At 39.3% G+C, this 24,112-nt stretch overlaps 1 protein-coding gene across 1 annotated transcript in view; it reads right to left on the bottom strand.

The window, feature by feature from the left end:
• Positions 1 to 24,112, bottom strand: part of SHB (SH2 domain containing adaptor protein B) — a 367,480-nt gene that overhangs the window by 228,092 nt on the left and 115,276 nt on the right. The window contains exon 2 of the mRNA XM_036741534.1: positions 15,823 to 15,943. Coding sequence (XP_036597429.1) covers positions 15,823 to 15,943 — 121 coding nt within the window. The remainder of the gene's footprint in view (positions 1 to 15,822; positions 15,944 to 24,112) is intronic.

Raw genomic sequence — 24,112 nt, 5'->3', positions numbered from 1 at the left:
TACACACCATGCTGAACTGTAAGCTTCCCATCTGATCTGAGAATTAGATGAGTTTAAAGAGGACTATCTAGGACAGGGCTGTCCAAAATGAGCCCACAGACCTGCAGTGCGATTTATGCCACCTACCTACAAGCATAGAAATTTACATAAATGCTTTAGTAAACAAAGCCGAGCTACCGCAGAGCTCTCACTAAAATGGCAAATCAAAATATATTGTCTATTGTTTCAATAAAAACCTAAGGCTGGACAGCCCTGATCTAGGAGATGCTGCCATCTCTGAATATTTCATTAGGGCTCTCAAGGTCCCTCTGTGAGGCAGCCATCAATATTTTGTAAGTCCCCACAGGATGTATGATTGGGTCACATGAGGAGTAGGTAGAGAAAAAGGTCTATTGAACACATGGACAACTGCAGCAAGGAGCCTACAGTTTACTTGAGGCGGAAAATTCCCACCTGAAAGGTCAGACTAATAAAATGAATCATGATCTGTCTTTTTTTTTTTTAATGAATATTTTTTGTTCACTAAGTCACCCTATTCTGCTCTGGCTAAAGCACTGGGGGCCCTCATGGGCCTGATCCCACTCTAATCAGTGAGAGAATTCTGACTTGCTCTGCATCCACCCTGGGCCAGTTTGCCTCTGCTTGGACAACTTGGTTTCCTCCTCTCCCCCACCTCCACAATTGCTCATCATTATTAATGCTGAACTTAATGTGGACAGTAGACTGGCTTAGCCGGAACTCCTGAGCTCAAGAGATCTACGGGCCTTGGCCTCCCCATTAGCAGGGATTACAAGCATGCGCCATCATGCCTGGCCACAATCTGTCTTAAAGGGTAAGAAACAGAGAAGGAGAAAATGAGATGGGACAAGAAGACGACAAAGGGAAGCAAAGAGGGAAAGAAAAGGAAAATCAATTTCTCATTTAGGAAAATAATGTTGGCACCATTAAGAAGAAGCTTCCAGCCTAAGACTCTCTCATTCAAAGTAAGTTTCAAAGTGACACTGGGGCCCTGGTGAAATGGGCTGGGCCTGTGACTAATCCTAATAATTGTGTTACAGTGTATAATGGACCAGTGCCACTCTGTTAATCCTTCCCTGTGGAAATAAATCTTTTGGATGTAAATAAAGGAAGTGTGTGATAGATTAGGGATGATGAGGACCAATGAACTAAGGACAGCACAATCCATGCAGTGTTGCAGAGGGGTCAGGAAGAGTCAGCCAAGACTGAAAAAATGAATGCAAGCTTCTTGAGGGCATTCTATCAGGGGATGGGAAGACATGTAAAAAGAGAACCGAATACAGGATAATTTGAAAAGGTAGAGAACACTAAGAATTAGGGAGTTGAGAGAAAAGGTTTTGTTGTTGTTGAGTCATTTTTTTAGTTATGTCTGACTTTTCTTTACCCCATTTGGGGTTTTCCAGGCAAAGATGCCACTTCTTTCTACAGTTCATTTTATAGATGAGGAAACTGAGGCAAACAGAGTTAAATGAATTGCCCAGAGTCACACAGATAGTGTCTCAGGCCTCATTTGAACTCAGGAAAGATGAGTCTTCCTGACTCCAGACCCTGCAAACTGCCCAGAAAAGGTTTCCTGGGACCAAATACCAAAACCAATAAGGTGACTAAAAGTATCATTTCTCTGGAGCAAAACCAACTATTAAACTGGATGCCCTTCCTACACATGGGAAATCTGTTTCTCACCCAAATCATATCTCCATATTTCCCTCTAATATTTGCCAAAGTAAGGCGCTAAAGGAAGACCAACTTTCTTTATTCAAATATCTCTACAGATTCAGAGGATTCAAAACCTCCTCACTTTAAAGATAAAGAAAGCGAGGCCCAGAGAGAAGAGGCCAATTCCTCAAGGTTTCAGAACTTGAAAATGTGAACTAGGCTTAGACAAGAGGAGAGCTCAGGTCTGCTCCCAAGGCTCCATCTTTTATTATAGCATGCTGCCACTGACGACTGCCTCATCAAAGTACAAGTTTGATTATTGAAGAAAAAAAAAGTAAAAAACTTTGTCAGAAATCAAGTTTCTGACAAAAACTCGGACTTCTCTCTCTGAGCCAACAGATAGCTCACATCCGTACTTTGCAGTTTACCAGACACTTTACTCACAACAACAAAAAGGGGCCATTCAAGTATCATCATCCCTATTTTACAGACGAGGAAACTCAGCCTGAGAGAAATGAAGCGCTTTGTCTGGCTTAAAACAGTTGAAGCAATCTCCTTACTCCAAAACCAGGACTCTCTGGGGCACCCTGCCAACATTCTCCTAAAGGCCTGAGACAGAAACAGAAGGAGTTTGAAATACAATAGAAAAATAAATCATAAAAAGTTCTGATCTTAGCTGATGACAACCACTTTTTGTTTTGTTTTTAGGATTTCCTTAAAATATATTATGTCAAAGTGAAAGGACAATTAAAAACGAGCAAAAAGCTGTGGACTTGGTGACAAATTCAGGAGATTTACAGCAAAATCCATGCTGTAGCCAATGGGGAACTTTCAAAAGGAGGAACATGTCTGGGCATATGACATTAGCTATAAACTACAATCATAGCTACCAACTAGGAATGCATTCATTACCTGTGCAGTGTTGAGAAGCTGATCATGACCTACCCCCTTTTTCACAACCTGGAAAGACCAGTAAGGCAAACTAAGCATTTGTTTTATCCTGTGCTGACATAATGGTGGCCTAAGCATTTGGGAGTCTACGCTTAGAACAGATAATTAAACCTTGTGGCTCAACTCAGGAGGTGTGAGTGCAAAAGGTATTCAGGTAGGCTCATTTGCATACTGTCTAATGTAATTTTAAGAGAAGCTGAGCCCTGCCTCTGTTTTATGCAACCAAGCCCTCGAAAATGAGGGCCTATGTTTTTATGAATGAACTCTTATCCTATGCAGGGCAAATAAAAACTCACTACAACATGTAGCATCAAGCTTATGAATTAAAATGGTAATAGCTAGTTTATTAATCACAGCATTAATTTGACCACATTGGGCACACTCTATATTTTAAGATTACTTTTTCTTATTTAATAGACTAACCAAAAGTTTTAAAAGCAAATCTCTAATAAGGAGGTATTAATGGGACTGAGAGTTATAATTTTGGCCTTGTATACAAATTAACAACTCATCTCAGTGAAATTCTCTATGTAATATTCGATGACATTCATTTGTCGATGTGTTCATTTAACACGGATTTACTGACTGCCTACTATGTGCAAAGATGATACTGTTTAATGAAGAGATTTCTGGAGCCCTGCTATCTGCAGATGGTGAATTATGTATTCAACATTTAATTCCCATACAATAGATTTTGGGTTCTTTTCTGAAATTTCATGGAAGGGGATCTGATCTGTTGCGCTCTTTTTTCCTCCATCCAATTTCTTTTCTTTTTTTTTTTAAAAGCAAAGAGCATTTAAAAAAGAAATGTATACTACAATGAAGGGTTTTCCACAAGAAAATAGGTGACACTGTCAAAATGACATCAAATATGTGATTGTTTCCTAATATATATGTGTATATATATAGAACATGCACATATATACACACACACATAATTGCTCAGTCAATAAGCAATTTAGTGAGTACCTACCATGGGTTAGGCATTGTGCTTAACTCCACATTTGAAGCTACCCTGCCCCACTCCGGCTATGAGACCATGGGCGAGTCCCTTAACCTCTTGGTGCTCTAGGCAATTCTCTAAGACTAACAATTGCAGAAATTGTGCCCTCCTCTCCAGGAGATCACTATACTAATTAAATTGCAAGTCAGTTCATCAATAAACCATTTATTAAGCCCTTATTCTGTGCACGCTGCTCTCAGTGCTGGGGATACCAAAAGAGGCAAAAGACAGTCCCTGTCCCTAACCACGTTGGACAATGTGATACATGGCAGGGCCCATGGAATTAGGAGCTAGGAGACCTGGTTTTCACTTCTATCTATGACCAGTAGTATGACCTTGGGCTGCAAACCACAACCCCTCAGGATGTCATAGTTTCTCAATCTGTAAAATGGGGACAATAATACCTGACCTCGCTATCTTACAAGGTGCTTGTGAGGATCCACCAATGAAGGTGCTTTGCAAAGCATAAAGTGCTACAGACACTGTGAAGGATTATTATATATACTGAGCATAAGAGTATAGTTATTGAGTGCTCAGTAAACTCCAGTGGCTATTAAATACTCCTGGGATGAAATATGAACTCCTCTGTTTGGAATGAAGATATGAAGGCTTTACATGCCAATGTGCCTTTCCAGTGTTGTTATGTATTACTCCACTTCATGTACTCCGGTGTAGTAGCAATTTAGATTTGAAGATCTTTCCCACCCATTAACAGGCCAGGTGACCTGCTTATATCACAGGAAGCCTAAGACATATGTGGTGGGAGGAGCTTCCTGACAGGAAAAGGAAGTTATGTCACAGGAAATGCTGAGAGAGAGAGAGAGAGAGAGAGAGAGAGAGAAAGAAAGAAAGATGTTATGGCTGCTAATGGCCACCCTCGTGATTGTTAGAACTGAACAGGCTGACAGCTTTACTGTGAGTTTGTTTTGGGGAAAACCCCAGCAGGGTGTCAGAGAGGTTCTGGGATGGTGAGGCTCCAGGCTGTCATATGGTGTTTTAAGTTCCTTGCTGTTATAATAAAGCGGGCTAACTGGTTGTGGGAACTGAACATTTGGTTATGGGATATGCTTTTCTGGTGTCTGAATAAATGTTATACTGCTTTTGCCTTCTTTATGGAGAGTCTCTCATACTTTGTGATACAGAACTACATAGGCATATTCACAGTTATCATTGATGTGTTTATTGCCTTACTGATACATCTGGGAATATAGTACTCTGAATTTCCTGCTGTTCCTTAGACATGACAGTCCATCTTTGTATTTTTGCATCATCTACCATATCATGCCTAGGATATACTTTCTCTTCAGCTCCAACTCTGAGAATCCCTAATTACCTTTGAAGCTCAGCTCAAAAGTCACTTTATACATGAAGACTTTCCTGATCCCCCTAGCTAACAGTGCCTCCCATCACCAAATTACCAAGTACTAATTATATATACTTGGCAAATACTTCTATGCATATATGTTAGCAACTTCTATAGAATCTAAGTTTCTTAAGGGTAGGGACTCTTTCTTTGTCTCTGTATTCCCAGAACCCTAGCACAGAGCCCAACACATGTTGTTCAGTACCTTTTTTTAGTGACCCTTTATGACCCTTTTTTGGGTTTTCTTGGCAAAGACACTAGTGTGGTACACCTTTTTTTTCCTCCAGCTCAATTTACAGGGAAACTGAGGCAAATAGGGTTAAGTGACTTGCCTAGGGTCATACAGCTAGTCTGAGGTGGGATTTGAACTCAGGAATATGAGTCTTCTGAGTCTAGGCATGTCACGCTAGTTCTACTGTGCCACTGACATATAGTTGGCATTAAAAAATGTTATTAACATTATTTCATCTCTTCTCATTTTTTTGGATGGAGTTCAGAGAGAAACTATCCTGCAATAAGTTGCTATATTCCGTACACTATAGGAGGAATGGATAAAATAACTTCTTCTTATAATTGAATCCAAGTGTTGAAATGTAAACTCATCTTCTATAGCCTCACTGAAAGCATCTTTAGGAAAACAGAGATGATATATTTCATCATGCTCTTACAGCATTTGTATTTCTTTTCCAAGATGTCTATACTTTGAAAATTTTTTCTTCAATATACCTTGGAGATTATGAGCATCTATTAAAAACATTGTCCTTAAAATTTTATGGATCAGTATTGCATCCAGGAGACTGTGGGGAGGAGTTTCATTTGTGATACTGGGCTAGTACCGGTACATTTTTATTTGGCGAATCTTAATCTAGGATATATTGAGGCCTGTATTTCTGGCGTATTGCCTTCTAGTTTAGACAGCTGTTTTCTGATGTGTATTTCTAGCCACAAGGTCATGCCTCACTCTGTATTTGATTTTGTTGTTGCTGTTTAGTCATTTCAGTTGTGTCTTACTCTTCCTGATCCTATTTGGGATTTTCTTGGCAAAGTTAGTGGCGTGTTTGACCATTCTTTCTCCAGCTCATTTTGCAGATGAGGAAACTGAAGCAAACAGGGTGAAGTAATTGCCCAAGGTCACACAGCTAGTAAGTGTCTGAGGGCAGATTTGAACTCTGGAAGAGGAGTTGTCCTGACTCTAGGCCCAGCACTCTGTGTACTGTGCCACCTAGTTGCCCATGTTTTAAGCCGGAGCTAAATTTTTGGAGCCTGCAGACATGTGTTATATGTAGTGTCTACCTTGCATAATCTGTACTGATCAATAAAATTAGGTTTCTTAAGGAAAACTCATCTATCTACAATCTCTAGTGGCAATAATCTTGATCTTGAGTTGCCACCATAAACCCTTCTGTTTCTATATGCAAATCTACATTTGTCTGACACTCCTTTGTCAACATTGGTTGATTTCAGGTGGAGGTTGCTTATAGAGGAACTTCTGATTACACAGTGGGCCTTGGCCATCTCCAATGCTCTAACTGGAGGTAAACAATTTCTGGTTACATTTGGCAAATTCAAAGGCAAAAAAGAAAGAACTGTTTGCTGAATTTTCAGTGTAAAGCTATCTATATTTTAGCAGAAACACGAATATCAAAGGCCTGCTATTGTTACTCACTATCAAACACATGCTGCAGTCTCATGGAAACTTCAGGAAAAAAAACCAAATTTATAGGTCATCACTGCTTCTCTCCCTTCACCCTACTCACAGACCCTACTGTCAGTCATCCTCTTTAATCACCATTTCTTTCTCTATATTTCTCCTCTCTACTACAAGTACTTATTTCAGGTCAGATTACTGATACTTATATATTCATTCTGATTTTTCAAACACAATCTGAGGGCCTATTGACACCAAGTACCTCTATTTATGCAACCACTTATAATCAAATACAAAGAATTTTGACTTTGAAAAGAAACTTGCAATAAGAAAAAATCTAAGCAAAAGAGTCTGATTTTGGTCTCAATATCATTAATAACTAAAAAAAAAAATACAATGTTTAGGTAAACATCCTTTGTCCTAGGAATGGACACAGTCACTGCTTTTAAAAAGGAATTTGGAAAATAGAGTAAGAAAAATTTAATCAGTGGATGTGATTTTTTTTTTTTTTAGAGAGGATAGAAGTTCTGCATGTCACAATGAAACCAATCATCTACAAATTTTTCCCATATAATGATCCCTCTAAATAAAAAAAATGATCTTAGATAATTTTATATGGCTAACAGTCTGCTTAAATCCAAGGTGGAGTTAAGTACAGGAAGAGATGTGGCAAACACTATTATCTCTAAAAGGATCATCAGCAATGACAAGCTTGCCACAACGTATTAGTCTCGCTCCAAGATATTCCTCTAGTTCAAGGGTCAGCAAATTATATTTTAAAATACAATAAAACTATTTAGAAATGTAAAAAATCATCCTTTGCTCGAGGGCCACACAAAAAGGGCAGACTTGAGTGTTGACCCTTGGGAGCCCTTCAAGCTTCCCAATACTGGTTTATCCCCCATAGTTTTTAAAACTAGCCTTCAGATTCTCTCATACACATTATAGTTATACCATGGATTATAAAATACTGCTGCTGGGATACTAGAAACCCTCAACTTGTGCTCTACTCACGCAGTCTGGGACCATAGTTCACAGAAATGAGACAAATGGAGAGAAAGATTGGGATCTGTGCTCCAGTCTGGCTTTATTATTAAGAATTATTTGAGGTATATCCCAAAAGCAGCTCTGGGTAATACAGGAGTTGGGGCTTTGTTAAAAATGTGTATAAAAATGATAAGGGAAATAAATAGCTAGTTAACAAGACAGTGTCAGAATAAGATTTCGATTTCTGGACAATTTAAAATAAGAGAACAGTATCATGGCCAGGGATGGAGTGCTTGTAACAAGCATTAGCCAAAATGAAAAAATGCATTTACTTGGATTTTTGTAGACATAACATAAAGGGCTTTAAACTGAAAAAGAAGTGGGAAGCAGAAACTATGTATATCTAACTAGACTATATATCATATAAAGTAGCAGCAATGCAGGAAGGTTAGAAGTAGAGATGTTCAGAAGTTTATAGGAGACAAGAGGAATAGAGTCAGCAATAAAATCCCTGGCCTCTAAGGCTAATATGCAAGTGCATAAAGTATGGATTTCAAACAACTCCTAGATACCATCAAGACTTAGTGGGATGGGGCAGAAGGCTGCAATATGGCTCTGGAAGGATGGACCTTACGTGAAAGGAAAAATGTGGATAATGGGGTAATGGAATAGGGTAGTGATGCACATTAACAAGAGAAGCAAGTGTAAGGAAATTTAGGAATCAGATGGGGAAAGCACGGTGGAAAACCTGGGGGTGAAGATGAATGAACACAGGAACAGAAGTGATATTGATTGCCAGAAACATATGCTACGGACCATGAAGGCAAGAAGAGGAAATGGTTGAAGGGCATAGGAAAAGATCATAAGCATGGCATGGAGGCATGATATAGTACTGACATAAGACTTGAGTTATCTAAGTATCTGCTGGAGCTCAGTCTTGGCCTAAAGGAGAACTCATTTTCTGGTATTCTTTAATGATAACGCCATCATTCAAACAGTGAAAAAACCCCAATTCTGGCCTTGATTCTCAACAATGAGTACGGACTTGTTTTGGGGGTAGAAATGATGTGACTCTTAGAAGAAAGTAGATCATTTCATCCTGGAATTTGTATTATGGAAAGACAAGCATAAGTCAGACGTAAAATAGATTTTAGAACAGATTTCAAAGGAGTCAGAGAAAAGGTTAAGTAGGATGGCCAGAAAGATCAGGCTCATGAACTAAAATTTCTTAGGGGAAGTGAGTTCAGGAGCAATGAGAAACTGTTCATTCAAGTCTTTGTGCTGATCACCATTTCATTCTTCTGTTCTATTCCTCGAGATCACGCCTCAGCAATGGGCTTTTTAAATTTATCGTATCCAAACAAATTAGTGACAAATTACATCCAAGATGACTTAAGAGAAGTCTGTGTTAAACCAGGAACTCTGACTCTAGTTTTTCTAAAGGTTTTTTATAGACCAGCAGGGCTCAAATTATGGTCCGGGAACACAAAGAGAGTCCCAAGGTCCTTTCAGAGGGGCGACCAGGTTAAAACTATTTTTCTAATATTAGTGACTTTTAATTTCTAACACAGTGAATATTGGTGGGGCAGTTAGGTGGCACCGTAGATAGAGCATGGGGCCTGGAGTCAGGAAGACTCATCTTCCTGAGTTAAAATCTGGCCTCAGACACTCACTAGCTATGTGACCCTAGGTAAGTGACTTAGCCCTGTTTACCTCAGCTTCTTATCTGTAAAATGAGCTGGAAAAGGAAATGGCAAACCACTCCAGTATCTTTGCCCCAAATGGAGTCACAAAGAGTTGGACATGCCTGAAAACTGACAGAACAACAACAAATATTGGGAGATATAACATGTGTAAACAAAAGCTCTTGGCGGGGAGAGGAGGTTCAATAATTTTTAAGAGTGTAAGTAAAACCAAAAAGTTTGAGAATTGCTGCTAGTGACTAGACATTAAATGCGTGTCATAATAATGCGCTGTGAGATAACTTGCTTTTAATCATTTTCACCTGGCATTAATAATGCTCCAGGTGCTGCATTTTAAGAAGTATCAGCTGCAGAGGGTGACCAGGACCCTGAGAGTCCTTGAGATCATGAACTAGCAATGTTTAGTCTGGAGAAGAGCAAACAAGAGAGACATGATTCAACATGATTCCATCACTGACAGTCTGTTCAGTTGTTTTTCAGTCATGTCTGACTCTTTGTGACCCCATTTGGGGTTTTCTTAGCAAAGACACTGCAGTGGTTTGCCATTTCCTTCTCCAGCTCATTTTACAGATGAGGAAACTGAGGCAAACAGAGATAAGCGACTTGCCCAGGGTCACACAGCTAGTAAGCGTCTGAGATCAGATTCGAACTCAGGAAGATGAGTCTTCCTGAATGTTAAGCCCGTCACTCTATCCACCGCACCACCTCACTGTCCCACTGATAATCTAGGTGCTTACTTATCCTTAGTCTCAGTTTTCTATCTCCAAAATGAGGATGGACTATCTAGGGTCCCTTCTATCACTCACTCTTACTCTATGACAGCAGTCTTCAAGTATTTGAAGGGCTATCGTGTGGAAGAAGGATTAAACATGTTCTTTTTGAGCCTAAGGAGCAGAACTAGAAATAATGGGTTGAAGTTATAAAGAGGTAGATCTTAGGGTCAATGTAAGGTAAAATTTCTTAGCTATTAAAATTATTTAAAAGAAAGCTGTTTGGGGCAGCTAGGTAGTATAGTGGATCTAGCCCTGGCCCTAGAGCCAGGATGACCTGAGTTCAAATCTGACCTCAGACACTTACTAGCTGTGTGACCCTGGGCAAGTCACTTAACCCCGATTGCCTCAAAAAAAGGAAGGTTGTTGACCCTTTTCTGTGTCATGGAACCCTTTGGAAGTCAGTGAAGTCTGTGGACCCCCTTCTCATAAAGTGTTTCTTTTTTAAAGAATCAAAGAAGTGTGTGAGTGTGTGTGTGTGTGTGTGTGTGTGTGTGTGTGTGTTAGACACTATGCTAAGTGCTCTTTACTACTATTATCTCATTTGATCACTTGAAGGAAAAGCAAAGACTGGAGGACCATTTGTCTAGTATGTTATAGATTGATGGTTTTCAAACATTCTGGTCTTAGGACCCCCTTCACACTCTTAAAAATTAGAGGACTTCAAAGAGCTTTTGTTTATGTGGATTATATTATTCATAATTATCATGTTAGAAATGAAAACTGCTAAATTTTTAAAGTTATGAATTTATTTTAAAATAACAATAATGAAAATTTTATGTTAACATAAATAACATTCTAATGAAAGATAACTTTATTTTCCAAAATTAAAAAAAATCCATGAGAAGAGTGACACTGTTTTACATAGTTTTGAAAATCTCCTTAATGTCTGGCTTAACAGAAGACAGATGGATTCTCACATCTGCCTTGGAATTTAATCAGTTGAGATGTGTTGTTTTGGTTGAAGTATAACAAGAAAATCCAGCCTCACAGATATGCAGTTGGAAAAGGGACTATCTCAGGCAAATATCAGTATTATTACCAAAAGAGTTTTGACTTTGTGCGTCCTCTGAAACAGTCTTGGGGACCCTCAGAGGTCGGTGGACCAATGCTTTGAGAACCTACTGATGTGGAGTATACACTTGCCAAAAGGATTCCTTTTCAGATATAGATTAGACTTAGGTGGTCTTTGAGGATCTTCACAACTCTGAAATCCTGTGACTGCCCTTACGGTACTATCCTTATGTACAATAATAATCCTTTCTACCCACTTTGCTTTTGCTAATCCTCAACTTGGAATATGATCCTTATTCCTATCCACCAATTTCAAGTCCTATACATACATTTTTTAAAGGTTTCCTCCATGAAGCCTTCCCTGATATCTTCCCTTCTCTGAATTCCCACCACAATTAGGTTTTCTTCTGAACACATCATTTATCATTGCTTACATATTATCTTTTATTATTCTCCACTTTATCTCCTTGATTAGTTCGTTAAGTTCCTCCTGTGACTGTTATATCTAATTATCCTGTGGCACTGACACTTAGCATAATACTAGGCAGACCAGCAAATGCTTAATTAATAAATATTTGATTTGGGGCTTTTAAGTGTATGAGGAAAGTGAAACATCCAGAATTGCTGGGTCAGCATAAAGGCATCACATTCCAGGATCTTTGTTCCACAGGTTGCTCTTCACGTGAAAGTTCATATCTCATTCCACTTTGTTAATTTGTTTTCTGTGGGCCTTCTTTTTGGAAGGAGGCCTGAGAGTAAATGTGTAGGATTTTTGAAGCTTTTTGTTCCTTCCTTGCCATCATGTTATTTATCAGGAATGAGAACCTTTAACACAGACCCTATGAATAAAACTGGAAGCAGTTAAAAAAAAATTTTATAGGTCAGAGGAAGGCCTATTTAAGTAAATGACGGGGGCACAGAATTTCTTTTAGTGGCTGCTATTGCTGTCTTTGCTTATTAATCCAGGATTTGAATTGTAAGTAACTAAGGGAAACATAAAGATCCAGCAAAATCATTTTACTCTGCTCTGATAGTTACCAACATATTTCTAAATTAAGCATTATTTTTAAAAATTGCATTAACTTGAATTGCACATAAGCAAAACGGAAACAATAAAAGGTAGCTCTGACTCAGAAAAGTCATGCTTTCCCTTATGTTTTCTCTGGTTGATTTTTAAAGGCACTGTTCTAAACAGATCTCAAGGCAGGAGGGACAATATAAATCCTGCACCTGCCCATGGGTCAATAACAAATAATACAATGAGAGCAACCACCATCAGCCTACTTTAAATATAGCTTTTCAACTCAATTCATTTACTCTATAGAAAAAGGGTATGTTCTGAAAATAATTTCAGGGTCATCAAGGGGGACAGAAGCTGTTGTCCTTCATGGATCAGGTACAGAAATAGCTGTGATATTTTAAAAAGAAAACTCAATGAACTAAGCCTGACTGACATAATTTAGAAAGTAGAGCAGCCAATTGAATATACTTTACCAGAAGTCTCACTACTAAGAAATCTCCCTCTCCTACCCTGGCTCCATCTCAGCTCTTCTACCAACCAGATCTGATGCACTTAGGCAGGGACAAGCTAAAAATAGCCACTGCATTGCAGCTGGAACAGAAATCACAGCTTCCCTCAGTTGCAAATGAAGGACAGGAGAGTGTGTGGGAGAGAAAATGTGTATGCATGTGTGAGAGAAAGAGAGAAGAGAGGCGAGAGAAGAGAGAGAGGACAGAGAGGGAGAGAGAGAAGAGAGATGTGGGAATCATGTGCATTAAGATGATACTCATGGAAGCTAATGAGATCACCCACTGAGATTATATAGTGGAAAAAAAAAAGAGAGCCAGGAACAGAGCCTTGAGGGAAACCCATGGAAGAGGAATCATCAAAGGAGACAGAGACAAAGTGGTCAGACAGGTAGGAGGAGAACCAGGAAAGAACGGATAAGACCATCCACAGTATAAAGATACTTCAGAGAGGTCAAGAAAGGAGGAGGTAGAGAATACCGGGATATGCCTTGTTCCCCATAGTGTCACGTAGTCTTCCTGCTGGTTGCTCCCAATCCCAAGAATTGGGCCCCTAGCTATTGCCCATCATTGTCATCATCCTGTCATCATGTGCTGTACCTATGGACATCATAAATGCTCTCTCCATTGGGGGGAGCAGACAACAAGGGAGGGGAAAGGACAGTTTTGGGCACTTCGGCATGACCAGCTTACCACTAGGTATGGTGCTAGGTTCCTAGATCACAAACCCAAGTTTCCCACCCCCTCTTTCAAATTCCCAGCCAGTACTCACTTTGACAACCATAAATTTTTAACCAGTTTCATGTGACAAATTGTGCCAAGTAACTGGAGCTACAGATTCTGTAAATCTGGAAATTTTAAATCAGGGGCGGGGAACCAGTGGTCTGGAGGCCACATGCAGCCTTCTAGGTCCTTTTGACCGAGTCCAAGTTTTACAGAACAAATCCTTTTATTAAGGGAATTTGTTCTGTGAAGTTTGGATTCAGTCAAAGGGCTGAACTTGAGGACCTAGAGGGCCACATGTGGCCTCGAGGCTGCCGGTTCCCCTCTCCTGGTCTAAATCCTGATCATCCCAGGAGATAACAGCTGCTGTGGCCACAAAGGCCCTGAAACTAAGCCTCAATTGCTGTTGTTCGGTCATTTCAGTCATGTCCAACTCTTTATGATCCCAATGGGGGTTCTATTGGCAGAGAAGCTGGAGTAGTTTTCCATTTCCTTCTCTAGATCATTTTACAGATGAGGAAAGTGAGGCAAACAGGGTTAAAGTGACAACGAGTCTGAGGCCAGATTGGAACTGAGGGAGATGAGTTTTCCTGGCTCCAGGCCTGGCTGGAGTCACTCTCCATTGCACCACCCAACTGCCCTTAATGTGATTCCTTAAAGTCCTCTCTCCCAAAGAAAGGACCAGTGAAGCAGGGTTTCTCTACTCTACAAAAGAGACGATGGATCCTGAGATGAGGAACTAGCATTATATATAATTTTTTTAATCTCCTGTACTTAACACTTCCAGGATTTGGTATGGACGCTCTCTCCATGGACACAAATTACAAATCTTTAGTGACGTAGTCAATAATTTCAGGAGTTGTTGATATGGCCAAAACCAACTCCTCACCTGCTGGCCAACCCTCCGGTGATGGAGCTTCCCTTAACATAGCTAGCTAGGCTGGTTCTCAGACATACAATTCATCACCGGGCACCTATTCAAAGTCTTTTCAGTCTGGGAGGGCCTGTCAGAGCTTGTGCCTCACTGGGATAAGCTTTCAGCTTTGGACTTTATCTAGCATAAAAGAAAGGTACCTAAAATTACAGAAAGGCAGTGGCAATGGTGGTGGTGGTGTCATGTATAGACAGTCAGCCCTAGAGTTAGGGAAGTCATAGGATCTTAAATATAGAGCTGTAAGGAAGTTTGGAGGTCAAGTCCAAACCCGCTATGTTACAGATGAGAAAACTGAGGCTTGGACAGATAAGTAATTTGCTTAGGGTAAAACACTGTGGTTAAGTGTATAATGGTAGAATTTGAATTTGGGTCTTCCTGGCTTAGCATTCAATCCACTACATCACACTCCTGTACTGATTCAAGGTCCGAGTTCAAATCCTACCTCTGACATATACTAGCTATGTGACTTTGGGCAAGTCACTTATACTCCCAGTGACCAAAATAACTCTCTAATGTTCTAAGTTAACAGATAAATTCCAAGTTTATATCCACAGAGATTCACATCAGAAGTTCCCCACACCTACAGAGCTACAAACAAACAAAAAAGTATCTAAAACAAATTTTTTACATTCACCTAAATAGCATCATTAGCTTTCAATTATCTGATGAGAAACAAAAGCAAACTTTCCCTAGATATTAAAAGTCTGTCTGGGAGGCTGCCAGCTATTGCTCAGTTCTAAGCCTAGGCTTTTCAACCTTTGCCCAATTACTCCTCAAAGAAGTTGGTTTTTACAGGGTAAAATTAAAATCAGCAGGATGGAGATCATTATTTTCAAAGTATGTCTGAATAAAAATCTGATTTTTATGAGCCAATCTCTCCCTTTCACAGCACATCATAAAAAATTCAACTCTTTGTTATGAGATATCACAACTGGTCACTGAAGAAGTTATAAAATTAGTTTCTATAAAAATAAACTTATTTCATTATCAATACTTTAGATAAAACATGACATGTAAAAAAAAGCATTCCAGAATAGTATTCCAAGAAATAGAGTATTCAAAAGAAGCCTCCAAAGTCATAGAAATTAAAAAAAAAAGGCACACAGAGAGACATGGTCATACATTAAAAACAGCAAGAGAAATCAAGGAACAATTTTTTTTGGTGCTTTAGAAACATATTATGGCTTCCTAAATCTCTACAAAATTACTTCAATGTGTTCTGCTAACATTTAAATCTAAATATTTTCTCTCCCCCTTTCCCCCATTACTGGAAAACAGTCACTGGGAAAACGTGCCTTTCCTTCTCCCTCTTTTCTCTGACCCAAGTCAACATACTCACAATTTAAGATGGGCCTTCACTGACTTTCCTTAGGAGATGCCAAATCAAATAACCTCATTTGAAACATGACACCCTGCTCCAAATCTTGCACGTGCACACGTACTCACGTATCACCTCAGCCACTTCTTCTACCCTGAAGAGCTTGAGGTCTGCTTTCCTTATCTGTAGGTCGCTGGCCATTCTTACCTGTCATGATCCTCTGGGCTTCATAGGGCTCCATGTAGCCAGTGCTTTCCCCCTTTCCTGCTTTGTTTTTTAGCTCACTCTTGGCATCAAAGGGATCTGAGTAGTCATCCGCAATGACAACCTGGAATAAGAAAAAAATTCATTCATGCTATTGCCACTGTTTGCTGATCTATTTGAAAACCAAAGGTTCGGCCCAAAAGCATCAGTTAGTAAAGTGCCAAAAAATTAAGTAAAGCAAGAGAGCCCCTGGGAAGTACCTTTCCCAGTGCTTTTCAAACGTGCTTTCCTTACTAGATCACAGGGAGTCCCAAAATGCACAAATTCTCCCCCAAAGATAGATATTGTATAATATTCTTTAATCTCTCCCCCGCTTCCAACGTGGAACACAATTATCTCTTGGGTTAGCAGAAAGCAATTTAGCGAGATCACTGATCCTTATATGAGGCATATACCTGAAGGAGGTGTTAGTAAAGAACTAGAAACATAGTGGTGCCCATTAAAAACTGGGGGATGACTCAAAATAGTATATTAGTGTTAGAGAAAATTATTATGCAATAAGAAATGACAAATAAAAGGACTTCAGAGAAACATAGGAAGATATTTATGAACTGATACACAGTAAACTAAGAGAAATTCGAAGAGCCCTAATACATGACTTTAATAACGTGAATGCTAATATCATTAAAAGGAAGTCAAATTCTGCAACCACCATTCATACTCCTCTTCTCAACTGCTTTCATTTCCCAACAGATGATGAAACAAGGACCTCTTTGGACTTTTTCTCAGATTGGAATCAAGAGGCCTGAAATTTAAATCTCAGCTTTCCTACTTACTTTCAGTGTGACCTCAGGCAAATTACTTAATGTCTCTGGCCTTTAGTATTCCTCCTCTGTAAAGTTAGGGAGTTGGTCTAAATGACCTTTGGGGTACCCCCAGCCCTAAAGTTATGATCCTAAGATGTAGCCAATGAGAAGGTAGGAATGGGTTAGATGACAGATAATGAAACATCTCCCTATTCTCACCAGATAGGCAGGTGACTACTGGGGCAGAAAGTTTTATACACCCATTTCATTCTTTGTACTTCTTTCTCCAGTGTCTGGAATATAATATGTGCTTGTTGGTTGATTAAAAATATTGTTGATTGATTCAGTCATTGTCAGACTTAGTTACTATAGAAGGTGTGTTTGCTTAACTTTTTTTCTTTGTTCAAAATGGAGGGGAAAAGAGAGTCTATTACCACAAATGAGAGATTTTAAAACAATAGTCACCAATAAAATTCATTTTAAAAAAATAGTAAAATGAAACTACTCAGGACAACGTACCTGCCTGAGAGTCAAGTGGACCTGAGTTCAAATGTGGCCTCAGAAACTTACTAGCTGTGTGACCCTGGGCAAGTCACTTAACCCAGATTGCCTCACAAAAAAAGAAAGGGAAAGAAATTACTAATGTCCCAGATTTATTAAGTTTACAAACTGTGCTGCTTTTCCATATTCTCAAGAGCATATTTAAATACACATTCACCTATACAGTACACACATATAGAGACTTACTAAAGATGAAGTTCTGTAATATTTTTAGAATAAAACCACTGTAGTTCCTAAACTACTGGGTGGCTCTCTCTCACCCAATACACAGCTTTAAGCATCATGCTTATCAGGGAGCCAATACCATCAATAAGAAAAGAAGCAAACCTTCTTACAACTCTGGCCCTTTCGGCCTCATCTTCTTCAGAAGCCTTTCCATCTTTGAAGGAAAATGACAAGAGCCAAATCATAAAGCAATGGGAAAACAACTGTTACTTGAGGTCCTGAGGGCTGATGCCAACCACAAGCATGTCAGGAAGGCCTGCCAAGATTCTACTTGAACAGGAAAAGCTCCTGCAGACAGAAACTTTACTGCCAGTGTCCCCCTTCGCTATTTAAAGGGCAGTCTTCTCTGCAGGGATTAGAGAGTGGACCCTGGGCCAGCTTTTCATCTCATCCTCCTTGTAGTAGAACCTCTAGTTACACAGGATAGGAAATCAGCATCCTCCCCCTGACCCCTGTAAGACATGTGACAGACATCTGGAGCTTAAAGCTTAGAGTAAGATCTAGAAAAATTCATTTCTCTATCACATTAGGGCAAGATGTTTATTTTTTCCCCTTAGCTTGTAAGAGAAATTTCTTAACCTACCAGTTATAGGGTCACCTTCTGTTACTGAAAAAAGAGGGTTTAAAAGCTGACACTCTCTTGACCCACATTCAATTCAGTAAGCATTTGTCCAGTGCTTATACTGTACAATAAAAAAGGCAGTATGTGATAGTGGAGAGAGGGAAGGTCTTATAGAGAGGGAGAGCTAGATTTGAATTTTGCCTCTTTGACAGATACTGGCTATGATCCTGGGAGCAAGCCATTTACTGACTCAGGATCCCAGACAATTCTCCAATGAATGAATGAAACATATGAAAAATCATTTACTAAGTGGTTACTATGTGCAAAGACTACAAATTATAGAGCAGTTGCCAATCTGAACTAATGGAAAGGGTTTCCACAGTGGTAGTCTTCAAGACCAATTTGGGGCAGAGGGAGAAAAATGTGGAAGTCATTGTGTAAACAAAGAAAAACATTTCCTGTCCTAGTGGAGTTTACCTTCCTGGGGGGAGGTGAAAAGGGAATAAAAGAGTAAACAGGTAATATAATTTAGGGAGAGAGAGGGAAGGAGGAAGGAGGAAGGGAAGGAGAGGAGGAAAAAAGAGGGAGAGAGAAGGAGATGGAAAGAGAGGAAGAGGGAGAGAAAGGGAAAGAAGAGGAAGAGGAGAAAGGAAGAGGAGAAAGGAAGAATGAGAGAAAAAGGAGTAGGGAGGGAAAAAAAGAGGGAGAGGAAAGAGAAGGAGACAGGGGAGGGAGGGAAGGATGGAGGGAAAGAGAGAGAGAGAGGGAGGGAATGTGAGAGGTGGAGGGAGGGGGAGAGGGAGAGAGAGAGAGAAACTTAACCAACTAGGGAGATAAAGCAAGGATCCCGGTAGGAGGTGGCACCTAAGCTAAGCCTTGAAGGTAGTTGGGGGATTTGCAAATGGACAAGGGTGAAGAGAGGGGGGAAAAAGGACCCTTTGTTTTACTTAACCACTGCAATGAATGGCTTGTTATTGCAGCTTTCCTAGTGAACTCCATGACAAAGACCACAGGTTGTCTGTCAGTAATGTATGCAGGCGCTGTAATCAGCAGTCCTGTCAGAGGGTGTCAGCGCTGGGTGCACTTCACACAAAGACAACAATGTGCATCAGGCAGCAGTAATTTCTCCTCAGAACAAGAGCAGGTTTCTCTGTAAAAGCCCCAGAGCTAAAACACCATCCATTTACTTTCCTGATGCTGCCTTGTCAAGAACTGATGGATAGCATCTCGAGCTCCCTGCTATGCTCCGATTCCAGATGCTGACACCATAATAGTCTCCTTTCTTTAAAATAACAGCACTAAAATGACATGAAACAGCAAAGGAGCCTAATGTGGATAATGTCTTTTATTTGATATTTCTACTTTGCCATTTGCAGAAAACATTAGGGGGAAAATTATACACGTGAACTGCTGTCAAACAGGATAATATCAGATGCTGATTTGGTTTAAATACAATGGTAACATCTTTCAGAGTTCAAGAGACCAGAAGGCAGAATGGATAAAATGATGAACTTTCTCTCTGAGATTTGATCTCATTTCTCTTGTCTCGATCTTCCTTTCTGTCTGCTTCATACATACAACGATATCTTCAAGTCAACATGAATTTATTAAGCGCCTACTATAAGCCAGACACAGCACTGAGTGCTGAAGATACAAAGAAAGAAAAAAAAAAACCCAAAACAAAACCACAGTCCCTGCCCTCAAGGAGCTCACAGTCTTATGGGGGAGATAATGTGCAAACAATTGAGTACAAACAAGAAATACAGGGTGTCCATGAAGTCCATGTGCAATTTAAAATAGTTGTAATGTTGTACAACTATATGTGATAGGAAGAATCTGTAACAAGGATTAGAAAGCTTGATATATCTAGTTTATTTTTGTCTTTAGAAATTTTATGCTTATGTTTATTTTTAGAAATTCAATTTAAAAATTACTTATTTTTCAGGATTACTGTTGACAAATAGTTTCACTAGAAGAGAAAGTAAACTGTGTTCTCTGCTTGGCTGAACTAAAATCTACACTGCTGTCCAAAGTCTACCATTTTCTTGGCCTCCACGTTAGCCAGATTTGACTCCATTGGGTTTCTTTTTATGCGGACATGTGAAAACTAGTGTTTATTCAACCAAACCTCTATCTAAAGAGGACTAGCAAGCTAGGATAGCTGACGCAATTGCTGGCATTACTGAAGGTCAGCTTGAAAATGCTTTCCATGAACTACAGAATCGTATTAGTAATGAGGGTGGACATGTTGAAAATTAACAAGAACAATAAAAAAATTAAGTGCTTCTTCTTTCTATCACAACTATTTTAAATTGCACATGGACTTTATGGATACCCTGCATATGGGATAAACTGCAGATAGTGTCAGGGGGAAGGCACTAAGGTTAATAGAGAGGATAGTAAAGGCTCCTTGTCAAAGGGGGTGGACTTTAGTTGAGTCTTGAAAGAAGTCGGGGAAGTCAGGAAACAGATGTAGAAGGGGAATGCAGAATGAGAACAAGTACTTTTTAAAGGGAAAAAAATGTCATTTATCAGCATTGGAAAGCCAGAGAGGAAAATTTTGGTTGTATTCAGTCAAAACCAATATATCTGCTACAATATGGAGTGCTGCATAATTTCAAAATACTGAGGCTTACAGAGTATAAATTTAAGCCTTTGTTAATTTTTTCCCCCTTACAGGAGACCCATGGAGCCAGGTTATGTAACATGTTCAATCTGTATCTCCTAATTAGAAGTCCATCTACAGATCAGGGCTGTCATAGAACCTCTAGCCGCCTCTAGTCCTGATTTCACTTTAAATAAGAATTTACAAATTTGCAGGCTCTATAAAGCAACTGGACTTCACTGACATACAGTTTCACTTATACCTGCTGACACTTGCAACTCCCTTTCATTTGAAAAAAAAAAGAGTTTGGATTTTTTTTAATAGTTAAAGAGTCCTAAAATAGATTTAAATGAGTTTATTTCTGAACTTTTAATGGGCATGTTATAGTCAAGAATGATCTTAAAAACTCACCAGATACTAAATTAAATAAAGTTTCTTTTACCTGCCTTTTAAAAGAATAGCTTCCTGCCTTTAGGTTTGAAATGTAATCAGCAGCTTGAAAAGCTTAATAAAAGTTGAAGTGACTAAGCTGTCTACTTACTTGGGCTAGCTACCATTTCCAAGGTGTTGCATATACCAATAAATTACAAGCACAAACAGATCACTGTACAGTTTCGTTTGTGGTGATGTCTGGTAGTAGGAGCCTTCTTTACACGAGGTTGGAAAAATGGCTATGGATCCTTTTCTTTCAAGTTATAGAAAATCATACTGTTGCCTCATGATGTCAGCTTTGGTTCCCACCATGCTTTGTTTTAAATCCTCTAGATAAATTGTATAGAATAAGCTGAATCTCCAAATTCAATCAAGCAACCTGACCAACAGAAAGCCAGAAATTCTCTTTTCTCCACTCTTTAGCAAATGAAAGGTATCAGTGGTAAAACACCTGTACTCCCTGTTACCAAAGCTGAGGTAGTGGATTACCTGAACTCAAGTTTTGAACTGCATTGGTCAAAAGCAGATTGGGTGTCCGAAACTGGTTTGACACCAATATAGTAAGCTCCCTGGAGTGAAGGCCACCTGATTGCATAAGGAGGGAGAAGAAAAATGGAGCAGGTCAAAGCTGTTGGTGGAGGAACTGGGCTGTTGAATAGGCAGTACTTCCAGCCTGAGTGAAACATCCTCAAAAAACAAACAATTTTCTGCTCAAAAGCCAAAACCAAAACCAAAACCACAAGAAGAAGGCACAAAAAAGTTACCTAGCTTTATTCACACTTTTGCAAGCAAAATATTTCCTGCTGGGAAGGTGGGACATTCTAATCAAAAGCCACTTCCATTTTAAGGGCACAGACATTCATTATGCTTATATCTTTAAAATCTGATTTAGATTAAGAATATCTGCCTCTTTGCTTCTCTAAAAATGGCAATTAAATTCTTTGCATTTCTGCACAGTGTTTATCCCCTCTTATTAAGTATGACTGGCTAAGTATGATCAGAGCTCAGATGAGCAGGAGACAGAGCTGTGAGGGGCAGAATGCAGCTAATGTATATAGTGGGAGAGCCAGAAGGTAATTTTGTGTGTGTGTGTGTGTGGGGTGGGGGGCAGTATTGTGGATAGTATATTGAGAATTAATTTTATTTTATTTTTTAAGGGACATTCTTTTAAGAAATGGAGTAATCAGTCACCAAACTGGTGTGACAGGAGGGGAACAAGGAAGGTCCCCCCAACCCAGTTATTTCCTCTACCTAACTTGACACAATGTTTTCAATCCTAGTATTAGGAATTTGTTTCTCCAGATTAAGATTTGCCCAATTCCCCCCCGCCCCCACTAGTAACACTCTATTGTAAAAGTTTATTAGATTTGGTTTTCTAGTTGAAAGAAAAGCACTGAATAAGGGATGGAGGGAGAAATAATTTTTAGTATAAATGGGACTGCAACTTAATACTAATCTAGGAGGGATGCTGTAATGCAGGGGTTTACCATTTTTGTGTATGTCATGGACCTTCTGGGCATGTGAAAATTTTTTTACTCTTCTCAGAATAATGTTTTTAAGTGCATGAAATACATAGTATTACAAAGGAAACTGTTGAGATATAGTTATTAAAAATTTAAGTGCACGAACCCAAGAGTTAAGAACCCCTGTCATAGGGGGATGCTTTGAGCTGCCAAGGGAGCACAATGAGGGGTGCCTTAATGGAAAGGAGGACAAGAAAAGGCTAGCGGCATAGACAGAAGCTATGGGAGAATGTCTCCTACACCAGACACTTGTGTTCTGCTCTATGTCTGGGACTTAAGTGGTATTTCTATACAAAGGACCAATGCAGAATTCATATTTGATTCTGTTCTGACCATGACCCACCACTATGTTGTTAGCCCTCAGTAGATAAAAGTTAATAAAAGTAATACTTCTTTTTTGTCCTCACTTATGTCATTGGCACTTAGCTTCACATGCTACTGCAAATACTGAATTGCCTTTAACGTCTTATCCACAATCACAGACTGAAGGAATGAAAAAAGCATTTATCAGGCTCTTACCATGTGCCAGTCATTGTGCTAGATGCTGGAGATACAAATGAAACAAGTAAATACAAAGGGGCTGCTAGGTGGCATAATGGACAGAGTGCAGGGCTAAGAGTCAGGAAGACTCATCTTTTTGCATTCAAATCTGGCCTAAGATATTTACTATCTGTGTAACCCTGGGCAAGTCACTTACCTCTGTTTGCCTAGGTTCTCTCATCTGTAAAAAATGAGCTGGAGAAGGAAATGACAGATCACTCCAGTATCTTTGCCAAGTAAGCTCCAAATGGGGTTGCAAAGACTTGGACCTGACTGAAAAGCGCCTGAACAACATCAACAAAAGCCTCCCAATACAAGTTCTCTCTATGAATATGAAACACATTCTAATGCCTTTATATGAACGTCAACTTGTAACTTTGCATCTTGCTCATATTAAGTGGAAATGACTATACTCACTTATTCAGGACACATTTACTTGACACCCACTCTGATTAAAGTCGTTTGTGGGAATTTCTGAGGCTGCCATCCAGACCACCGTTCAAGCATGAGTTCCTTCTAGAATATCCTTGCCTCTAAAAAGACTCCTCCAGTGATGTTCAAATACTGCACTAGGTGATGAAATACAAGCCAAATACACCAGGGAACATCTTTCAGAATAAGATTTCAAACCTGGAAAGGTCCTCAAGAATTCTTTATATGCTTATTGTTTTTACTGTTGTTTATTGTTCATCATAAATATAGAGTGCTAAGTTCATTCACACAACAAGAATTTATTGAATGGGTACTATATTAATAAGAATCTCAAAGTTGGAACAGACCTTAGAGGTCAGCTAAAGGCATACTGTAAGCATTATAACTGACTTAAGTTTTAGGAGGCATTTTTATGTATTTTGTAGTCACTGAACTGGATCGATGAGATCAGGTGTCAGGAAATTAAATGTACTTCTGAGTTGAAAAGAAAGCTTCCTCAATAACTTCTTTTTAGTGCAAAATCTAAGATGTTATCTCCCAAAAGTTCATTACTTTCATATATTACTCTGCATTGTTCCCCAGTGATTTTTTTAGCCATGGTGCTGAC

Source organism: Trichosurus vulpecula, chromosome 1 (genome assembly GCF_011100635.1).
Source record: "Trichosurus vulpecula isolate mTriVul1 chromosome 1, mTriVul1.pri, whole genome shotgun sequence".
NCBI classification, from domain to species: Eukaryota; Metazoa; Chordata; class Mammalia; order Diprotodontia; family Phalangeridae; genus Trichosurus; species Trichosurus vulpecula.
Note: the sequence above shows the minus strand (reverse complement) of the source record. Positions and strands in the feature narration are given on the sequence as shown.